This window comes from Panthera pardus, unplaced genomic scaffold (assembly GCF_024362965.1).
Source record: "Panthera pardus isolate Hobbes unplaced genomic scaffold, ASM2436296v1 HiC_scaffold_11, whole genome shotgun sequence".
Classification (NCBI taxonomy): Eukaryota; Metazoa; Chordata; class Mammalia; order Carnivora; family Felidae; genus Panthera; species Panthera pardus.
Window position 1 is genome coordinate 33,487,684 of NW_026526666.1, and position 19,632 is coordinate 33,507,315.

The window sequence follows — 19,632 nt, forward strand, 5'->3', positions numbered from 1 at the left end:
ATAGGCTCACCAGTAATGTGTTTTAAAGAGATAATCATCATCAGGGTCCTTCTATAAATAGTACTGCAAAGGTCACAAAGCTGCATGAACCTAAATTATAGGATAAATCTGACTAACTGATCGCCCATTACAAGCTCTAAAATTCCCACTGCAGGAAACCAGAAAGTAAGCTCTACTCCAGAGGAGCTGAATTGGCAGTGCATTTGAAACAGGGATGCTTCTCCCTCAAAAGGCTGCCTGAGCAGCAGTTCGGTGGGCTTGGTACAGCAATTCTGCAGAGGGTAAATGGATGCAAAACTCTCACAGCGATCGCCCTGCTTCCTCTCACAGTGAATAGCACTAATTTATGAAGAGGCGGATTTTCAAACCATAAAGTAGAAGCACCTGGGCCTCTAACAGGCAAACTTCATAAGAGGTTACAGTACCATACCCTACTTCTCATAATAAAGGCTTCTAGGACCATAGGTGTGGTTGGAAATGATCAATGGGAAAACCTAGATGGCTTACACAGATGTTCTCTACATAGAATCTGAATATAAATTAAAATACCAGCTATGCACTTGGGAACCAGCCTTTAGTTAAATCCTCTAGTGCGTTTAAGAACTTTTATTTCATTTTATTAGAAAAAGAGAATCATCGTCTACAAACTATTTTCTTTCTAACTATGCAAATACAATGAGCAAATCATCTGTAATATCAAAATACTGTTTGTAAACCACTGATGGCACTAACAATTTCAGGAATTTCCAGTAGGACATATATTGAGAAAGAGCAACACCAGATTTCAAATTATAGGCATTAACTGAATTTTAAGACTACAAAATAAAATTTAAAGTTTAAAAGTCAGTAAGTTTAAGTTCTCTGATTTTCAATAATTGAAACCCAATCACCAAGAATTCAGAAGCACCCAGTATGTTCAAAGTTGCACAGATGGGTATGGATGATAGAAAAGTAATCCCCATGCAATATTTTAAGTGTTGCTATCAGATATATTTAAGTGATACTTTACAGATTAAAGCTCCGTAAAACCAAAATATATCCTCCCCATTATATTTTAAAAGTCACAATAATTTATCAACAGTTGCCATTTCACAGCAATTAGAAAACAGGAGTTGATACAAGTTGAACAAAAAAAGTACTTTTTCCTCTTTTAGGAAATAAACATAGATGTACACACACACACACACACACACACACACACACACACACATATAACATCGTTTTTTTACAATACAGAGTGGTTAATTTGCTTTTGTATTATTAAAAAAAAAATTCCCTATGGTCAAAATACTGAAAAAGCGCAAAGGCTGAAAAAAGGAAACCACATTTGCCACTTTTAAAAAATACATTATTGTCTCAGTGGTTCTTTTTATTTTTATTATTATTATAAAGTTAGGTATTACGAGGACTCTGCGGTTGTCAGACTCCTAGGGCTGTACTGGACCAGACGGAATTAAATCTAACCCTTTCTCAGTCTCCAGGAAGGATACTCCCTAACCCATCGACAAGATGATAGAATAAATGCCTCTATTCCAAACTGTTAAACTGGGAAAGAAAACATGCTCACCTGGAAGCAATCTAACTCATGAAAGTTTATGAATCTGTGGGAGAGACCGCCCGAATGAGAAAGATATTCTTTGGATAGAAGTTAGGAGCTTTTGGAAGTATATAAACTTTTAGGTCACTAGAATACAGATTTAAAAATGATTTTTCCATAAATAATGATCTATTACAGGGATTGGTAAACTACAACCAATGGTCCCTATCTGGCATGTCACTTGCTTTTGTAATCAAGTTTTATTGGAACACAGCCATGCTCACTCATTTATGTGCTATCTATCATTGCTTTTGTGTTAACATGGCAAGCGTTGAGTAGTTTTGACAGGGACTGTACAGACTGCAAAGCCTAAAACATATACTCTCTGTGTCTTCAAAGGAAAAGTTGACTGAACCCATGATGTAGGGCACTCCATACTACTCTAGTTTCCTAAGAGTTAATGCACCTCAAGAAGATTTTAGCACGTACTCCAAGAGTAACCTGCATACTGGGGGTTCCTTAGCAGAATAAGTGTCAAACACATCACCTTAAAGTGGTGCTTTGCTTTTGGGCAAGGGAATAATTTGTATAGATTTTCAACAATTATCTGTAAAAGTTAATAAATACACAAGAAAGAAAGAAAGCCAAGTAAGAAAAGTATGCCTGCCAATGTTCTCTTAATATCCTCCTATTATTGGAGGTGGGAGGGAAGGGCGCTAAACTGATTCTTTCCACCAACTTCCTTTAGCTTTTCTTTAAATCTATGTTTTTTCATTAAGTAGTGTTCCCTCCTCACCTCCCGTACGGTTAATAACCTTTAGAGTAGTCTGCCTAAAATGTTTGCCTAGTTTGTGAGGACTTGTTCAGGAATAGTGTTTATTTAAACTAAACATAGTAAAGATTATTCTTTTAGAAAACGTGTCTAAAAATCTTATCTCAGTTACTCCAAGAAGGGGAAGATGGCAAAGAATGCACAGGGTAATGAAACTCTGCAAAATATACCTGAACAACCAGAGGTAAAAAAGAGCTACCATTTCTGAATGGTAATGGAAAATAAAACCAGACAAGTCTCTCCAAAGTTGAAGAGCAAATTGTACCCTGCCCTGAGTCAGCTAAGAAAGTCTTTTTCAAACAGGGAACCTCCTGAACTCAAGCAGCTGTTCATGAATCTTTAAGAGTTAGTTCACAGGTGTTTCGTATTTCCATAGTTGTTGAAACAGAGAAGATAAAACAGAGAAGATATTTATCAAACACAAATTTCTATCAAGATTCACTTTTTTCCCCAACCAGCTAATAAGTGGACTTTTCCCTTTCTTTGTTAAAAAAATGAATGGTAGGAAACCATATGTTAAAGATGTTTCCATAATACCTTATGTTTATATAGCGCATTACAGTTTTCAAAGTGCTTTCACATGCCATCTCATGTAATCCTCACAACACCCCTGCGAGGTAGGTACAGCAGGTATTAGTATCCTCATTTCAAGATGAGGAAATTGAGGCAAAGAGAGGTTAAGTGACTTGCCCGAGATCACACAGCTGATAAGCGGCAGAGCCAGGACCAGAAATCAAATTTTCTGACTCCTTGTCCAGTACTCCTTCCACTATAGCTACTGCCCCAATTATGAACAATGTACTATGTATCAAAATTGAAAGGTTACTGAAGTTCATTTCAGTGATGTCTTAACAGTAAAGTTAAATGAGAACTACAAGAACAGTAGGTCTGATGATTTTACTTGACTTAATAAAACGGGTGCAAAACCACTTTTATCTAATTACGTCTAACCTTTTGGTCCAAATACATAAAATATGCAATATTTACAGCATTTTCCTTTCTTTTTTTTGTAAATGCAATGCTTTAAAACACATTATAAAGCACCTTAGTAAAAATAGTCTACAAGTAAAAGTACAGAAGAAGTAGGAAAATCCTACCCATACCACAGCTCACTAATGGAGTTATAATATGGAATCACCAATGTCAGTTTACTGCTTTACAAATAACCCATGGGGGAACAAATACTAAACTTACTTTTTTGATATTAATGTGTGGAAGTCTTAAACTAAAACGTCAGCATTCTTTGAAGTGTCTCCCCAGTCTTAGGTACTGGGGAGACAGGAATGAGAAATACTGCTTTGATTATTTTAAAATTGGTTTTTAACACTAAAGATCTTTTTTTTTTTTTAAAGAATATTAAAACGGCCTACATAAATATGGGCAATTCCAACTACAGCAGAGACATTCTCAGCAAACAGGATCAAACATTCCAGTAAATTTCATGAGACAGGATTCACGAAAACAAAGCACACACTGCCCAACAGTTAATAACGCTATTCGGTACAGGTGTGTATCTCGAACCTCCAGGTGAAGGTGGAAGTAGCAAATGGACTCATCTTCATTCATGGTTAGTTGAAAAAAAAATGCTTTATCAAAAAGGGAGTATCAGAACTTTTTTGTGAAATTGTATTTAGCCTCTGACTAGACCTGCTATGTGTTGATTTTTAGGTGATGTGTAGGCTTTTTCCAGGCAGGAGATTATAACTCCCATGAAAATTTAACCAGGGGGGTAAAAAAAAAAAAAGAAAGAAAGAAAGAAAGAAAGAAAAAAAGGCTGAAACTTAAACTTCTCAGGCCACTGAAACTTACCAGCCAGTATCTACTTCCTCGGTGTTTCTGTCTGTTTCCTAACTTGGCTCAATACAAATTGTCTCATACACCTATCAGCAACCGAGCTGTAGAGCTGAGAACTAAGGTGAAGACAGGGTCAAAGTTTTAGTTCAAGAATCGAACAGTCACACCTGTACTCAGTTCGATTTAGGGTAAATCTTTTCATAGAAAAAGTTTTGTGCGAGGATGTAGAGGTCTCCGTCTTTTTCTCGTACGGCGTGGGCTCTGATGAACTGGAACTGCTCCAGAGCAAACTCATAGAACTCATTCTCCATTTTCCATATGTCAGACTGCTGCAGTTTTGCAATGGTTTGTTTAGTGGGGAGCTTCTTCTCCGTGGTTTTCCTAAGATGAGATTTCTTTCCTACTTACAAATGAGAAAGAGAAGAGGTAAATACTTGTGAGAACAAACGATGGATGCTTCTTTATGTGAAAAGATGAAGTCAATGTGGCACATTGAAGGGCGGGTAACAACCGTTTTGCATTAATATCATTCAGACAAAAATGGTGCCCTGAACCTACTAGAACTGTGATTTACTCCTTCATAATATAAATCCTCAACCTGTTTACAGACTTAATTAGCTGTCAAATAATAAAAATAAGGATCACCATCAGTAAAGAGTAGGCTGTCACCTTACATGCTGTAGTCTCAAATGCTTGGTGTTCTGACTAGTTTATTTTTAAAAAATGACAAAATATCTAACTAAATACTAGTTAGATATTCAAATATTCAAACTAAATGCTAGTTTTACCATAACCTGCATTCTCTATGTGTTAGAAGCTAGGGCCCATGCATACTCTAGGAAGAGTTGCTAGACTGCATCTTCGCAAAGAACAGGGGAAAAAAATCAGAATCAGACTGGACCAGAGCACTGTCACTTTTGGATATGTCACACTGTCAAGGCTGCTGAAGCACACTTAGCCATGACAGACACAGCACATGCTGATGATCGTCATGAACGTGACTCAGTCTCACCATCCCACCCCTACTTTAAACAGCGTTCGGCCCGTAGATCTAAGGTGCAATATGGTCATAATGTTTGGTATCTGCAATTAGTTAATATTACACATTTCTAACTAAGGCTGGTTCTGCAGATCATGTTTTTCCACTATTCCTACAATGCCTTTTAATTATCATCTAATGCATGTTTATTCAAAAAATATTTTGTGTGTGTGTGTGTGTGTGTGTGTGTGTGTGTGCCAGGCACTGTTTTGTATTGAAAATGGTAAGAAGAAATAGGCAATATACCTGCTTTTCTGGACTTATTTCTTGTGCTTTACTCAAGAAACTGAAATCACACATATTTTTCAAGTTGCAAACAAACTTAAGGACAGCTTACAAAAGAAACCCATCCTTTGTATACCTGTACGGTAGAGTTCTGTAGCACCCCTGAAGAACCGGGGCAAAGCTGCCTCCAGTAACATGATAAAATCTTCAAGCTCTTCAGTAACTCCCACCAGAAAGTATTCATTAATTAGGTTATACTTGGCTTGATCCATGGCCCACCTGCTTCCCACATTCCTAAAACCAAAGAAAAGGAATTAAAAACCTGGCTGTGAAATCTGCTAAGAACTTTTGATGCCCCTGACCCTATGTATTATGGAGGAAACAAACACATGTCCATCCAAAGCCTTAATGCTCTTTTATTAATGTTCCTCGTGGGGAGAGGGGTACTTGATTTCAAAGGTCCCTCCCACTTCTATGAATCTATGGAACAAACTAAAGAAGTTCAATTAAAATCTTCTCAATAGTGTCCAAAAGAGCAATACCCTTTATTGCTCTAAGGTCGGCAAACTTTTTCTGTAAAGTGCCAGAGAGTAATAAATACCTTAGTCTTTGCAGGCCATATGTTCTTGGTCACAATTATTTAACTTTGCTTTTGCAGAATAAAAACAGACAATAAGTAAATAAACGGAGATGGCTGTGTTCTAGTAAAACTTTATAAAAACAGGTGATGGGCCAAATTTGGTCTCCAGGTTGTAATCTGTCAATCCCTGTTCTAAGGAAATGACTAAAAATTGAGAAGATGTTCTTCCTATGCTTGTTATGCTGTTATTATGCTCTGATATAATCTATTAAGTAAGAACTTAAGGTGCACAGTGATCCAGTAACATGTCTCAAACAATGAGGAAAAGAATGAAGGCATTCTTTGCATTTCTCGCCACAGTTTTAAGGAAGATACTAACTTTGTGTTCCTTTCTAGTTTTCCTATTAAAATGATTGATTAGAACATATAAATATGTATAAAAATGTGTCATTTTTTTAAACTGTAAACTCTGCACATGCTGAGGAAATAAACTCTTTATTGAAGATAAAATATCTTTTTATTTTCCACCTCACATTTATTGGTAAACTAGACCACAACCATAATGTTGGCTTCTCTCAAAGTAAAAAGTCAGTTAATAGTAAAACCTGGTGAATGATTTACCCACTAAGCCTTTTCTTGATCTAACGTGAGTGGCTAAAACAATAAGCTTAGGAGAAAACGAGGTTTATGAAATAACCCCTGAACTCTAAATGAAGAGCTCTGCTGGAATAGAGCAAAACATGTAACACCAAAAACAAAAAAATAAAAACCAGCATCTGATGGGGCGCTTGGGTGGCTCCGTCAGTGAAGTGTCCGACTCTTGATCTTGGCTTGGGTCATGATCTCACAATTCGCGGGCCTGAGCCCTGCACTGGGCTCTGCGCTAACAGCACAAATGGGCCTCCATGGAATTCTGTCTCTCTCCCTCTTTCAAAATAAAGAAATAAATTTAAAAAAATAAAAACCAGCAACTGAGAAAACGTTGCAAGGATAAGATGTATGAAGAAACTTTTCAATGCACTTAAAGGTAACTATAAAACTAGAAATTGCTTAATTACATGTTATTTTTAGCCTGGTCTTTCACTAATTTCCCTATACTTAGCCCTTGACGAATACATTCACACTTGTGAAATACAGATGCTAGAGAAAACAAAGAAGAGCATCAATTTAAGCTTTATCTCCCTACCAGCATTCCGAGCTGTGGCCACAGAAGAATGGGATTTGAAGCCAGAGCTTCTCCGGAGCACAGTCTGAGCCGCCCTCAGCTACACATTCATCAAAGGTCTGGAATAAACACAAAGCAGCACACGTGAGCCCTAAACCCAGGTCTCACCTATCAACTACCCTAACAGGGTAAGTAAGTCATTAAATACACGAGGAACAGCAGGTGGAATGAGCTAGTGAACTAAAGAGATGGGTGGGTAATGAAAATATACTTAAGATACTGAGGAAAATACATGGATTTTCCTCCTGTCTTTGTTTTATGCCAATGTATATAAGAGGGCTTTTTTTTTTTTTTTAACTGCATGACTTGAACCCTCTCCCCCGCTTCAGATAATTTGTCCTTGAGTGTAAATACTGGTTTATGTTGAATTTGTGTATTTGTAATTTCTATCCCCCTTAGAAAGGAAATTAAATAAAAATAAAGCTAAAGATACTCTATGTGAAATAACCATTTGAGAAGAATATAAAGTAGGGCTACACTTAAGTCTTCTCTCCTTTTCTCATTAAAGCAAACAAAAGCTCGTTGTACAAAAAGCAGAAATGACCTCAGACACTTATGACTTGCGTGCCCTCCTGTCCATGGTATCTGACTGAATTAATTAAAAGGGAAAGAGACTCACAGGGTATGAACGTAAAATTAATCAACTCCACTTCCTCAAGCATTTACTATCTGCCACAGGCATTTTAACAGTAGGCCCCGTCTACCTGAAATGACACTGAGATACCAGAGAGCAAACTTGGGAACTCGGGTTGTGGTGATGAGACACCCACAAATGCCACCTGTTATTTCCGAGAGGACAAAGTGTGAAAGAGTGGAGTCAAGGCTCTTGAGTTTCTAGAAGCAGGTTTGACCATATTTCAAGTAAGTCTTTAAGGACTCCAAACCTCAGTTTCTAATCTGTGCAATTAGATAAACTCAAAGGGCCCTTTCAACCAAAAATCTGAGAACAGGGCAAAAAAATCTTTACACCCAGTGTTGGGTGGTCTCTTTATTCTGGCAACATTCAAAAGACAACAGCAAACACAGTCCACAATCTGCCCATTTCTTTTACCGATGACCTCTTCCATGATACAGTAAAAAGATCTATGACTTGGGTTTGAACCCTGAACCCAGAAAATCTAAGTTTTGTGTTTGTTCCTTATCTAAAAAAGCAGGACAGGATCTTACTTTGAGGAAGAAATAAAATCATGGATGTAAAAGAATCTACCACAGCGACTGGTTCACTGTAGACATTTGATAAACAGAATGTATGTATGTCTGTGCTTGTCTCTCTCCCCTCCTCCCTAATAGTCAAGTACAATGTCTTGTTGGTTCTTGTTCTCCTTGACCTTCACAGCATTTGACCACCCTCTCCTTTCTGAAATCTCCTGGTCTCTCTGCCCCTAAGAGATTCTTGTTTACTTCTTTGGACACTGCCCTTTCTGGCTTTGCTGGTTCTCTGTACCTTTCTGAATGTATTATTATTATCCTCTTTGAAGGCATGTTTTGGTCCTCCTAATAGTTATGGAAATTCATCTCAACTATCTTCTCTTTGCCCACTCCCTTCCTTAGCTTATTCACATTTCCTACTTCCTTGGCTTCATTTATAATTTCTAGGCAAAGGACTTCCAAATCTGTACCTCCAGATCCATTACTTCTCATCTTCTAATACCTCGTGTGCATTTTCATTTGAATTTCCACTATTACCTCATACTCAATACTTCAGGCAACAGAACTATACTGCCTGTGTAATTCAGACTGAAGACCTCAGAACATTTCCTAACATTTCCTTCTTCTCTCTCCCCTAACATCATTGAGGTCATGTCTTTCCAATCTATCTTTTCTTTTTTCAACCTTGCTTTTATCAGGGTCCCACAATGCTGTGATTCCATTGTTACAATCACTTTCTAATGGGCTCCCCCACCTTCCTCCCTTCAACCTGTTCTGTACAGGCATCAGATTAGTGGAAGGAGTCACTTCTAACATCCTCTACTCAGAAACCTTCAATGGTTTCCGGTGTGTCAACAACAACAAAAAAATCCAAATTTTTTATTCTGGCTTTAAGAAATGCTTCATACTCTGCCCTCAATATGCTAGTCTAGCTTAATTCTATGTGTAACTTCCACCTTTACCAGATTAGCCTGTTTTATAGTTTCTCAAGCATGTGATACGTACCTTAAATCTATATACTTTTGTTGACTACATTTACTTCCTCTGAAAGTGCCTTCCTTCCACCATTGTAGTCTACATGAAGCTACTCTCTCCAATGATTCTGGCCCAAAGTGACTCTTACCTTCTTTGGACTCATATAAATCAATGATATACTGCCTTGTAATAGCCATCTCTTAGGATCCAGGTATGTGTATCTACATATATATCTTTACCTGAAGAACTTGCTTCATGTAATTTTTTTTTTTTTTTTATGTGTGTTATGTTCTCTCTCCTCAACTACAAAGAGAAGTTCTTTGAGGGATCATGCAGTATGCATTTGTGTCCTTTACCGCACACAATCTACTGCCAAGCAAATTGTCTGCATAATCAGTAGTTGTAAATGCACTGCAGGGAACTTACATAAATACTAAAGGCACAGTTCCAGTGAGGACGAAGATAGGGGCAGTAACATCTTTTCATGAAGCATTTTGACAGTCCTTAGAGTTCTCTCAAATTCTCTTAGGATCTCTCTATAGCTAGATACACAAACACAAATTATATATACACAAATAAAGTGAAAACACCTCAGTTTACTCTTCAGACTCAATAAACCCCATTTTAGTGGCCATAATGTTATTTCTCAATCTTACTAGATGGTCTGACTTAGATGTGCTGGCCTAAGTCACTTTCTAAAAAGTAGTTTTATTATCATTTATGCCAACTTGTAGCTCATAAAAATAAAACAACTGATGTATGTATCTCTACCATGTTCCAATTTCCAAGAAATCTTTGGCTCAATGAACTGAGTGATGATATATTGGAAGGTTTCTGACTCCATGCCTATCCAATTTAAAAAAGATCCTAGATCATAGTGAGGTGCCTCTGAAGCTCAGAAGAAGCGCTCTGCTCCTTTACGCCTCTATCTGATTAAAGTCCCAGATAGAAAATAAATGAATTATTAAGGTGATTGTGGGTGAATGCACAATCTCTACCACCATTTTGTGTAAGACTCAAACATTAAAAAGATTTTGCTTAAATATAAGAAACTGGGATATTAAAATACTGCAGTATTTTTTCTTCCTTTTTTAATTTTTAAATTTTTAAGTGACCTCTACACACAATGTGGGGCTCGAATTTACAATCCTGTGATCAAGGATCATATGCTCTACCGACTGACCAGCCAGGCGCCCCTAAATGCTACAGTATTAGAAGTTTCCAGAGTTGCTCTGTGGACAACTTTGGGAATTTATCCACTATTGGAATTAAAACAGATTAATGAATAAGCATGTATTAAATTCTACAGTTAGCCAACTCCTAATTCCTGTGCTCAACTCTTGAAGTATTTTTGTATTTCAAATAAAAAAATGTATAGATATTCTTCAAATCTACTTTTGGCCAGTGATTTTAAATCTGCTAGCCCATTCTGGGAGTCTCCCAAAATCCATTCTTCCAGAGTCATAGAAATTTACCTTCTCTTACAGTTAGGTATAGCCATGTGACTAAGCTCCTGTCAGTGCATTGGAGGCAGAAGTGATGTGAACAGGTTCTGGGTCATTTGGTTATTAAAAGGAAACTGCGGGGCTCCTGGGTGGCTCAGTTGGTTGTGCGTCTGACTTCGGCTCAGGTCATGATCTCACGGTCTAGGAGTTCGAGCCCCATGTCAGGCTCTGTGCTGACAGCTCAGAGCCTGGAGCCTGCTTCAGAGTCTGTGTCTCCCTCTCTCTCTCTGCCCCTCCCCCGCTCATGGTCTGTCTCTCTCTCTCTCTCTCTGTCAAAAGTAAATAAAACATTAAAAAAAAATTTAAAAAAAAAAAAAGGAAATTGCTTGCCTTCTACTTCCTTTCTTCCCACAAGCGAGAAGGCAGATATAGTGGTGACCCAAATTCAACCAAGCACATAAGGACAATGTCTTAAAGAACAGCACAATAACACTAAGGAAGGAACCTAGGTCCCTGAATAACAGTGTGGAGCTAAGTTGCTCTAAGAGCCTGGGCCCCTCACTTTTAGGGTTTTAAGTATAAAAATATTATTTAAATTATTTGGACTTCTTTCTTTTAGAAGCTTAGCATCTAGTTTAACTAATTCACCTACCAAGTATTTTATTAGACAATATAAAGGTGGAAAAATAGATTGGGTTTTGCCTCCTGTGTGGTTCCTTCTTATCATTTGGGGGCAGAGTTTTGCTCCCATCAACTAAAAGAGACGATCTGAACATGGCCGGTAGCAAGGAAGACGTGGAGGAAACAACGGACTATGAGTAATAAAAAACTGGTGAACGTACATGAGTGTGCCATGTCTTAGCATAACGGAAATTCTCCCATTTCTACATAAATATTTGATGAATAAAGTAAAGCATTTCGTAGCAAGAGAAACCAAATTAAGAGAACTCAATGCTGTCTTTAGCACATCACCCTGATAAACTGGTCCCCGAAGATTTTAATTGAGATGAGCTGTTTCACTGACTCCTCTACGGTGACATTAGTACTTGGGTTTCTGTATTCACAGCAGAACATGTCATTCAAATGCATGGTCATCAAAATTTTCCTGCTTACCTGCTAGCTTTTATTAGCTTTGCACACATTTGGTCCTATTTCAGAAATAGGATTTTCTATACATAAATCTTTTTCTCTTATAAAATTTCAAGTCCTTAAGATAAAAGGCAGAAACAAATAAAAACACTCCAGACTCTGTTCCTTTCCCACAAAACCTGGTTCAGTACACCAAAGAAACAAAAAATTATGATCACCTTTTTCACTTAAAAGCCATATCTGTTTAGAAAGAACAATTTTTTGGCAACAAGATACAGATATTTTTAAAAGCATGAAAGTCCAAATATTCTCTAGACTATTTAGATTAGATACTTAACTCTTAAAATTGAAGTTTAAAAAAATTAATCAAAATTTGATGCTTGATAGTGATGACAATTATATTTACATTCAAACCCTTTTCTGCAAATGAACTTACATAGAAAACCAAAGCTAAGAGTAAGCTCCCTCCATTTCCTGCTTAGACAAAAGCTTATCTGCATCTCTAGCCCCCTGCTGCCCTCATCTTTAAGGAGGTGTTTCCTTCTCCTATCTTTGCACACCATCCTCACCCCTTTCTAAGACCCTGCTCCATCAATTTTCTCTACTCTCCTGTATCATCCATCACCCCTGCTCCCTTTGGATACATAATATGCCCAAGTGTCTGTCATCTTAAAGAAACATTTCCTGATGTGTTTTGTTCCTTCTAAAGCCAAACTTCTATCTCAAGAGTAGTCTTTCCTCTCAGTCTTAACTTCATTTCTCGGTTACTCCTTGACCCTTTGGATTCTACTTATATTACTTTCTCAAACATCCCTAATGACCTCCCCATTGACAAATCTAAGGGACAGTTTTAAATCCCCAATGCGCTAACTTCTTTGCAATGGAAATTATTTTCCCATCTGTTTCAATGACCGCATTCAAGGACCTGATTCTCTGGACCTCAGTCCCCCTGGCCGTGCTCCTCTTTCTCTGTCTACCCCTTAAACGCCAGCAGCCCCCGGAACTACATACTTGCTCCCCCCTCATTTTCTTCTTTCTTTTTCATTTGGTCCTCTTTTCACATTCTATATGTCTTCCAAGTGCAATTTCATTCAATCTCTTGTTTCAATTCCCACCTAATGTTGCTAACTCCCAAATCTATAGTTTAGTTTAGACCTATTTCTTGAGATACAAATACAATTTCTAGTGGCTAACTCCACTTACTTCTACATGACTAAAGATAATGTCCAGTTTGAACTCATCATCTCTTTCTTCAACTCCTGTTTTCTCTCTTTTGGTGAAAGGAAACACCTATGGTTCAATCAGAAACCTGGGAAGAAGACAAGTCAAGGCTGACTCTGGGTTGTGTACCTTTTACTGAGCTGTAAAGAATTATATTGCTTTCCTGTGATGCTTTTTCTATATAATAAAATACTTTCTATGCAAACAGTAATTTCTCACATGCCTTTATGAGACAGAATAGTAAAATTCATGCTCTATATACAAACCATGGTCAGGGGGTTGTGAATTGCTAAGAACTTCGGAGGCGATATTTTGTAAGTTAATGGCAGGAATCAGGTAGTACAGATTTCTTCTAAACTCATTACTATCTTTTATAAGTTAACACATATTTTTAGGTAGAATATCCTAAATTCACTATTATACAGCAGCTGTCAATTAAGTCTAGTTAATTTAGAGTAAGAAATAAAAAGAATACAAATTGGGGTAGGAATTGTAATCCCTGGGACCACTGAGTACTTAACAACATAAACTGACTCTCCTTCTCAGACTGTTATTTAGAGCAAGTTAACTACTCTAAGAATAACCCCACCTTGATGTTCTGCTAATAAAACAATAGTTAATAAAAAATGTTTAACAACCTATAGGGGAGTTCAAAGCTGAAAAATTTATAAAATAAATTTTACATATTTAGAAAATGTGAGTGATGAGAATTATAGGTGCAGTTAATATTATTTAGAAGCCACAGGAAGGCCTACATTGAAAGAAGGACTGAGAGACAAACCATGGTTATTCAAACTTGGATATTTGGTAGATATTTTCTCCAAATCAACAGTGTACCTGTCACTCGGCAGAAAACAACTGACAGTGTTAGTAGCCCAGTGTTTTCAAATGGTGACATCTGGCAATGTCTGGAGACATTTTTGGTTTTCACAGTGGGTGGCGGGGGAGGCAAGGGGGGGGACGGGATGCTGCTAGTCAATGATCAGAGCTGCTGGTAAATATCCTACATGTATAGGCAGCCCCTCACAACAAGCAGTTGTCTGGCCCAAAACAACAGTGTTGAGGCTGAGAATTCTGTGGCAGTGACAAAAGTTAAGCTTTCAAACAAAAAAATAAAATTTCAGAAAACTTGATCTGCCACCGTAAGTTTGACAGTTTCCCAATACTTAAAGACTTCTCTGATGTGATCAGTGGTGATGTTAATGAACAGTCTTATATTCTGGTACTATATAATCAAATGCGTCAACATTTGGAAGGTCCACATAACTCAGTGTGTGTGAATATGTTTCCAATGACCAAAGCATGATGTTACAAAATTATGCTCTGGTAAAAACTCCATTCAAAGTATAAAATGTATCAATGGATTTTAATGTAGCAGAGCATAAAAAATTCACTGCTGTGTTTTCGGATTCCACACTTCAAAGACTTTAAGAAACTACTACTCGCCAGGTTTTAGTGTAATATTAAGAAGAACATCTACAATCTTCTAAAAAGGCTATTAAAATCCCCCCTTTTCCAATTACATATCTGTGCAAATCTGGATTTTCTTTATATGCTTCAACCAAAGGAACATATTCAACAGACTGGTTCAGTAGCAAATATGAAAATCCAACTGTCCATATTAAGCCAGATATTGTAAAAAAACTTGCAAAAATGTAAAATACAACTCTGTATTTTTTTGAAAATGGTTATTTGCACTAAAATATATTATTTATGATACCATATGATGGGCTTCCAACTGTTACCTTTAAATTAATATTTTCTAAATTTCCCAGCAAATCGATACATTTATTGATACTGCTAAATATCAACAGCTGTAACCCACACAAACAAAAGCTTTTTCCAGATCCTTAATAATTTTTAAGAGCAAAAGGAGTTCTGACACTATGAAGTTTGAGAATCACTGATTTCTCCATATAGGTTTTTATTGCTTATCTTTAGGTTATTTAATATCCCTAATTTCCAGATGCTGGCCAGAGATTATACTAAGCAAAACTCCAGCTACAAAATACAAAGAACAGAGTATTTGAAATTTCCCAAAAAATCTTTTGTTCCTTACAAGATCAACTGAAAGCTGTCATAGGCACGCATATGCCTGAAATGTGTTTGCAATGACTGTTTGGCAGTGTAAGGAGGGAGCAATGTAGATTATGGAGTACTGCAGTTTAAAACATAATAGTTGCATATTATCTGATATGCTTCCAAGCATCACTTGAGGTGTCAACAATATACAGTTTAATGGAAGTGAAGCCAATGCAAGGTATTTCCAACCTTTGCCAGGTACTTCCTGCGTCATCACAGCCACCTTTTAATCCCCCTTATCTTCAAGTGCCCTGCCATTTAAAAAATGTTATATGCCATGCAGTCTTATCAACTCTATGGATACGAGTTTATTAATTAATGAAAGCTCTTGCCAGTTTGATATGGAGATATTTGTAATAAAACAACATCATACAGGTTTAGGTGCGAGAATGTTGCCAACACTTGTATCATGAGAAAGAAGCCAAATTATTAAAAATGTATATTTCAATACGTTTCAAGACCAAAAAGTTCATTTTGCCTATCATAAGATGAAGTAATTGTTGTAATAAAGCATTTGTATACGGCCCTGTACTCATGAGAATTAAGGTCATAGCATTGTGTTGATGTTACTAATATTACATCTAAATACAGATATGTATTAATATGTATTTTATGATGACATAAAAAGACAAAAACAAAAACAAACCAAGCCCTATAATATCAGGGGGAAGAATGGTTAAGTCTCTAGGCTTGAGAGGGCGTATCTACTTGAAACTTTCAAATATGAAAGGAAAATGCCTGAAGTTTTCTGTGGGCATTGAAAATGCCACTTTGGAACAACTCTTACATACAAATGTTGGGTAGCATCTGGCATTCCCTCCCTCCTTTATAAAGGGTACAGGGGGCTTAAGACTGTGAGCTCTGGAATTAGAGTACTTGGGTTTAAATTCCAGCTCTACCATTTACTGGTAGCATTAACACTGGGCACGGTACTTAACCTTTCTGTGCCTCAACTTCCCCATCTGTAAAGTGGAGACAATAACAGTACCCACCCTACAGAAATGCTGTACAGGCTACCTGAAAAAATACATATATGTAAGTTAAAACAGTACCTGATGCACAATAAGCACTCAATAGATGTGAACTATTATTGTTGTTATGTTAAGTGTTATTATTACCTAATTCCCCAAACTACATAGGGCAGCAACCACTAAAGCATGGTATCCAGGGCTGACAGTGACAGACAGTGCATGTAGGAACCTCTGTGACTGTAAATCTTTTCCTTACTGACATTAATATTCCTTTGGTCAAAGGAGGGAGATGAATACTAACATTTACTGAGTAAAAAGAGTGTAAATGAGAAGGCTAAACTTTTAAAACACTAAAGGAAGGAAAGGAGGAAGAAGCATTAAAGTGAATTTAGAAATAACTATCAATAAACTGTAAAGTACTAGGTCACAAAAGAGTTTTATTATTAGATTTTATAAAGAAAGTAAATAAAAGAAAATCACCCGCTCACATGATACAGAAAGCCCATCTAACTTAAGAGAAAAAGTAATTGTTGGATGTTAATTATTATATCCAGTACCTAGCATCATGATTATGCAATTCTTTACGTAAAAGAATACATTAAAAGGTGTAGAATTCACTCATTCAACTCATTTGCCAGGCACTTAACAGATGAACTGGGCACTGTGCTAAACACTAGGGAAACAGGGAGGAATGAAATACAGCCCCTGCTTCAGGGAGTTTACAAGCTTTTAGAGAAGACATACATGTAAACAAATAACTCAAATATCACAAATAAATGCTTTAAAAAAGGGTCTGAATGGAGTGCCCTGGGAGCCTTAAAAAGGACACGGCTAACTGCTTAAGGGGCACCAGAAAAGACTTTGTCAAACAGTTAACATTTGAGCCGGACCTTAAAAGTGGACAGTTTTCCAGAGTGAAGGAGAGACATTCTAAATATGGGGACAACACGTGTGCCAAAATTATGAAGGAATAATAAGTTTGGAAGACGGTGACATTTCATGTGGCTGAAGCACCGGGTGCCTGAGGGAAAATGAGGCAGGAGAAGTCGGTCTTGGGTTTCATCAGATGGTGTCTCCTGTGCCTTGGGCAGACTTGTGAGCAATGGGGTCCCAGTAAAGGTGTTCCACCAGAAAACTGACAAATCAGTTTGGTTTCTCAGAAAAATAACTCTGGTGCTACTCTGGAGGAGCACTTAAATAGAAGACAACCCAAATCTGAATGTGCTTATTAATAAGTAAGATTATTATTCGCATCTTGCCTGAAGAAAACAGCTGCTTTGGCGAAACAGTGTTCCTAAGCCAATGAGCACAAATCAATATAAACTGCTATCATTAAGACTAAGAGAACCAAAGTACTTACTCAAAACCATCATACGAATGAATAATTATAATGGTCTCACAGAAAACGGTTAGTTAGGACTATTGTAAAAGCAATATTCAGCTCTAGAACTAAGGTAAAATATTTTTTAAGTGACAAAAAATTATGTGTACTCCAAAATATCAACTATATTTTACTTTTGCTTCTTTATACTTTTGGGTTCTTTTCAAAATTTCCACAATAAGCCAGTAGTACCTTCATAATGAATAATAAATTTTAAACGCAATTATTCATTGCAGTTGATAAACAATTACCTTCATAAACATCTTAAAACTTAACTATTACCTTTTTGTCTCCTTGTTTTCGTCTTCTTAACCCTGGTCTATAATCATCTCCGAATCTCAGAAAATAATAGTAAGAAACTAGCCTCTCAATAGGATCCCTTATAACATTAATGTAAATTGGCTTCTTCTTCACACCAAATCTGAAACAGAACAAAACGTAAAAGGTGAAATCTATATTGTCATTTGTTTTGGGGTGTCCTGAAATTGTAAGTTTGAGGTATTACTTCTATATGGAAAGAAGAATGTGCATTTATTTAAATAAAATAGACTATGTGGAGATTAGGAAACAGTTTATGATTATTTGTTACAACATAATAACCAGGAAATAAGAATTTAAAAATCACTGCTGAAGATAAAGAAGGGAAATTTGAACAAAAATAATTTTTTAAAATTTTACTGGCAAGAATTACATAAAACATCTTAATTTTATATAGCAATGATTTCTCATTTCTGGCCCACCAAACCAGACAAACATTATCAACGGATACAGCATTAAGTCCACACAATATGACCACTAGAGTCAACCTTCTGCTCTTGCTGATTTTATTTTTATTATTATTTTTTTAAATCTTCATTTATTTTTGAGAGAGAAAGAGAGAGCGTGAGCTAGGGAGGGGCAGAGAGAGAGGGAGACACAAAATCTGAAGCAGGCTCCAGGCTCCGAGCTGTCAGCACAGAGCCCGACACAGGGCTCAAACTCATGGACCGTGAGATCATGACCTGAGCCAAAGTCGGACGCTTAACCAACTGAGCCACCCAGGCGCCCCATGCTCTTGCTGATTTTAAAGACAAGAGTGGGGGCGCCTGGGTGGCGCAGTCGGTTAAGCGTCCGACTTCAGCCAGGTCACGATCTCACGGTCCGTGAGTTCGAGCCCCGCGTCAGGCTCTGGGCTGATGGCTCAGAGCCTGGAGCCTGTTTCCGATTCTGTGTCTCCCTCTCTCTCTGCCCCTCCCCCGTTCATGCTCTGTCTCTCTCTGTCCCAAAAATAAATAAAAAACGTTGAAAAAAAAAAAATTAAAAAAAAAAAAAAAAAAATAAAGACAAGAGTGAAAGCCATTTGGTTTCAGCACTGTTTCCTTGGGGAATGAGAAAGAGTTGAAGGAACAAAGGAAACACAGAAGGCTTTTACTTTAGCAACCCATGCAGCCCCTAGAATTGTCCAGCTGGCTCCTGTTCTAACATCCTCACTTGTCCCAGTCTTGAAACCTTCGTGTTATCTTGATCTCTACTTTCCTTTATTCTTCACTTAGTACAGTTACCAAGTCCTTTGATTTTTTTCTGCTGTTGGCTTCCCCACAGATCTGACCTGTCCTCATCATTCCCTTCCCTTCCACCACCGCCCTCTCCCAAGGTCTCCGGTTTGGATTACTGCAATAACCTTGTTGGTTTTCTTGCATCAGTGTTTCTCCCTTCCAACCTACCTTTCAGAGCAATTCCCAACTGATATTCCTAAAACACCATTTATTAGATCACTCTTCTTAGAAACATGAAATAAATAACTCTACTGTTTATGTTGACATCGAATCCAAACTCCTTTGCCTGGCTGCTAATGTCTTCTGGCCTATGTCTCAGGCACCACCTTATTGACCTAACTGTATTTTTAACTGTCCTCAAAGAAGAAGCCAGCTATCTGTTATGGTTAGGCCCACCTCTTCTACCTCCCCCAACCTATCACAGTTACTCCTCTTCCTCCTTGCATGCCTTTGCTCATTCGGTCTTCCTTAACCAGAATGCCAGTCTCATTTTTCCATTTTTTTGTCACATTAATTAATTTAAAGAAATACTTTTTTGCATATGCCAGCACT

General features: G+C 37.3%; 1 protein-coding gene across 3 annotated transcripts in view; it reads right to left on the reverse strand.

Moving 5' to 3' along the window:
- Window positions 1-591: 591 nt before the first annotated feature.
- The window catches only part of HS2ST1 (heparan sulfate 2-O-sulfotransferase 1), a 173,738-nt gene continuing 154,697 nt past the window's right edge, over window positions 592-19,632 (reverse strand). For 2 of the 3 annotated variants that reach the window (XM_019414056.2, XM_019414058.2), the window contains exons 4-7: window positions 17,828-17,966; window positions 7,194-7,291; window positions 5,564-5,721; window positions 592-4,566 (exon numbers count right to left, since the gene is read on the reverse strand). In XM_019414056.2, coding sequence (XP_019269601.1) covers window positions 4,337-4,566; window positions 5,564-5,721; window positions 7,194-7,291; window positions 17,828-17,966 — 625 coding nt within the window. In that variant the 3' untranslated portion in view covers window positions 592-4,336. The remainder of the gene's footprint in view (window positions 4,567-5,563; window positions 5,722-7,193; window positions 7,292-17,827; window positions 17,967-19,632) is intronic. The other variant, XM_019414057.2, reaches the window with a different exon arrangement.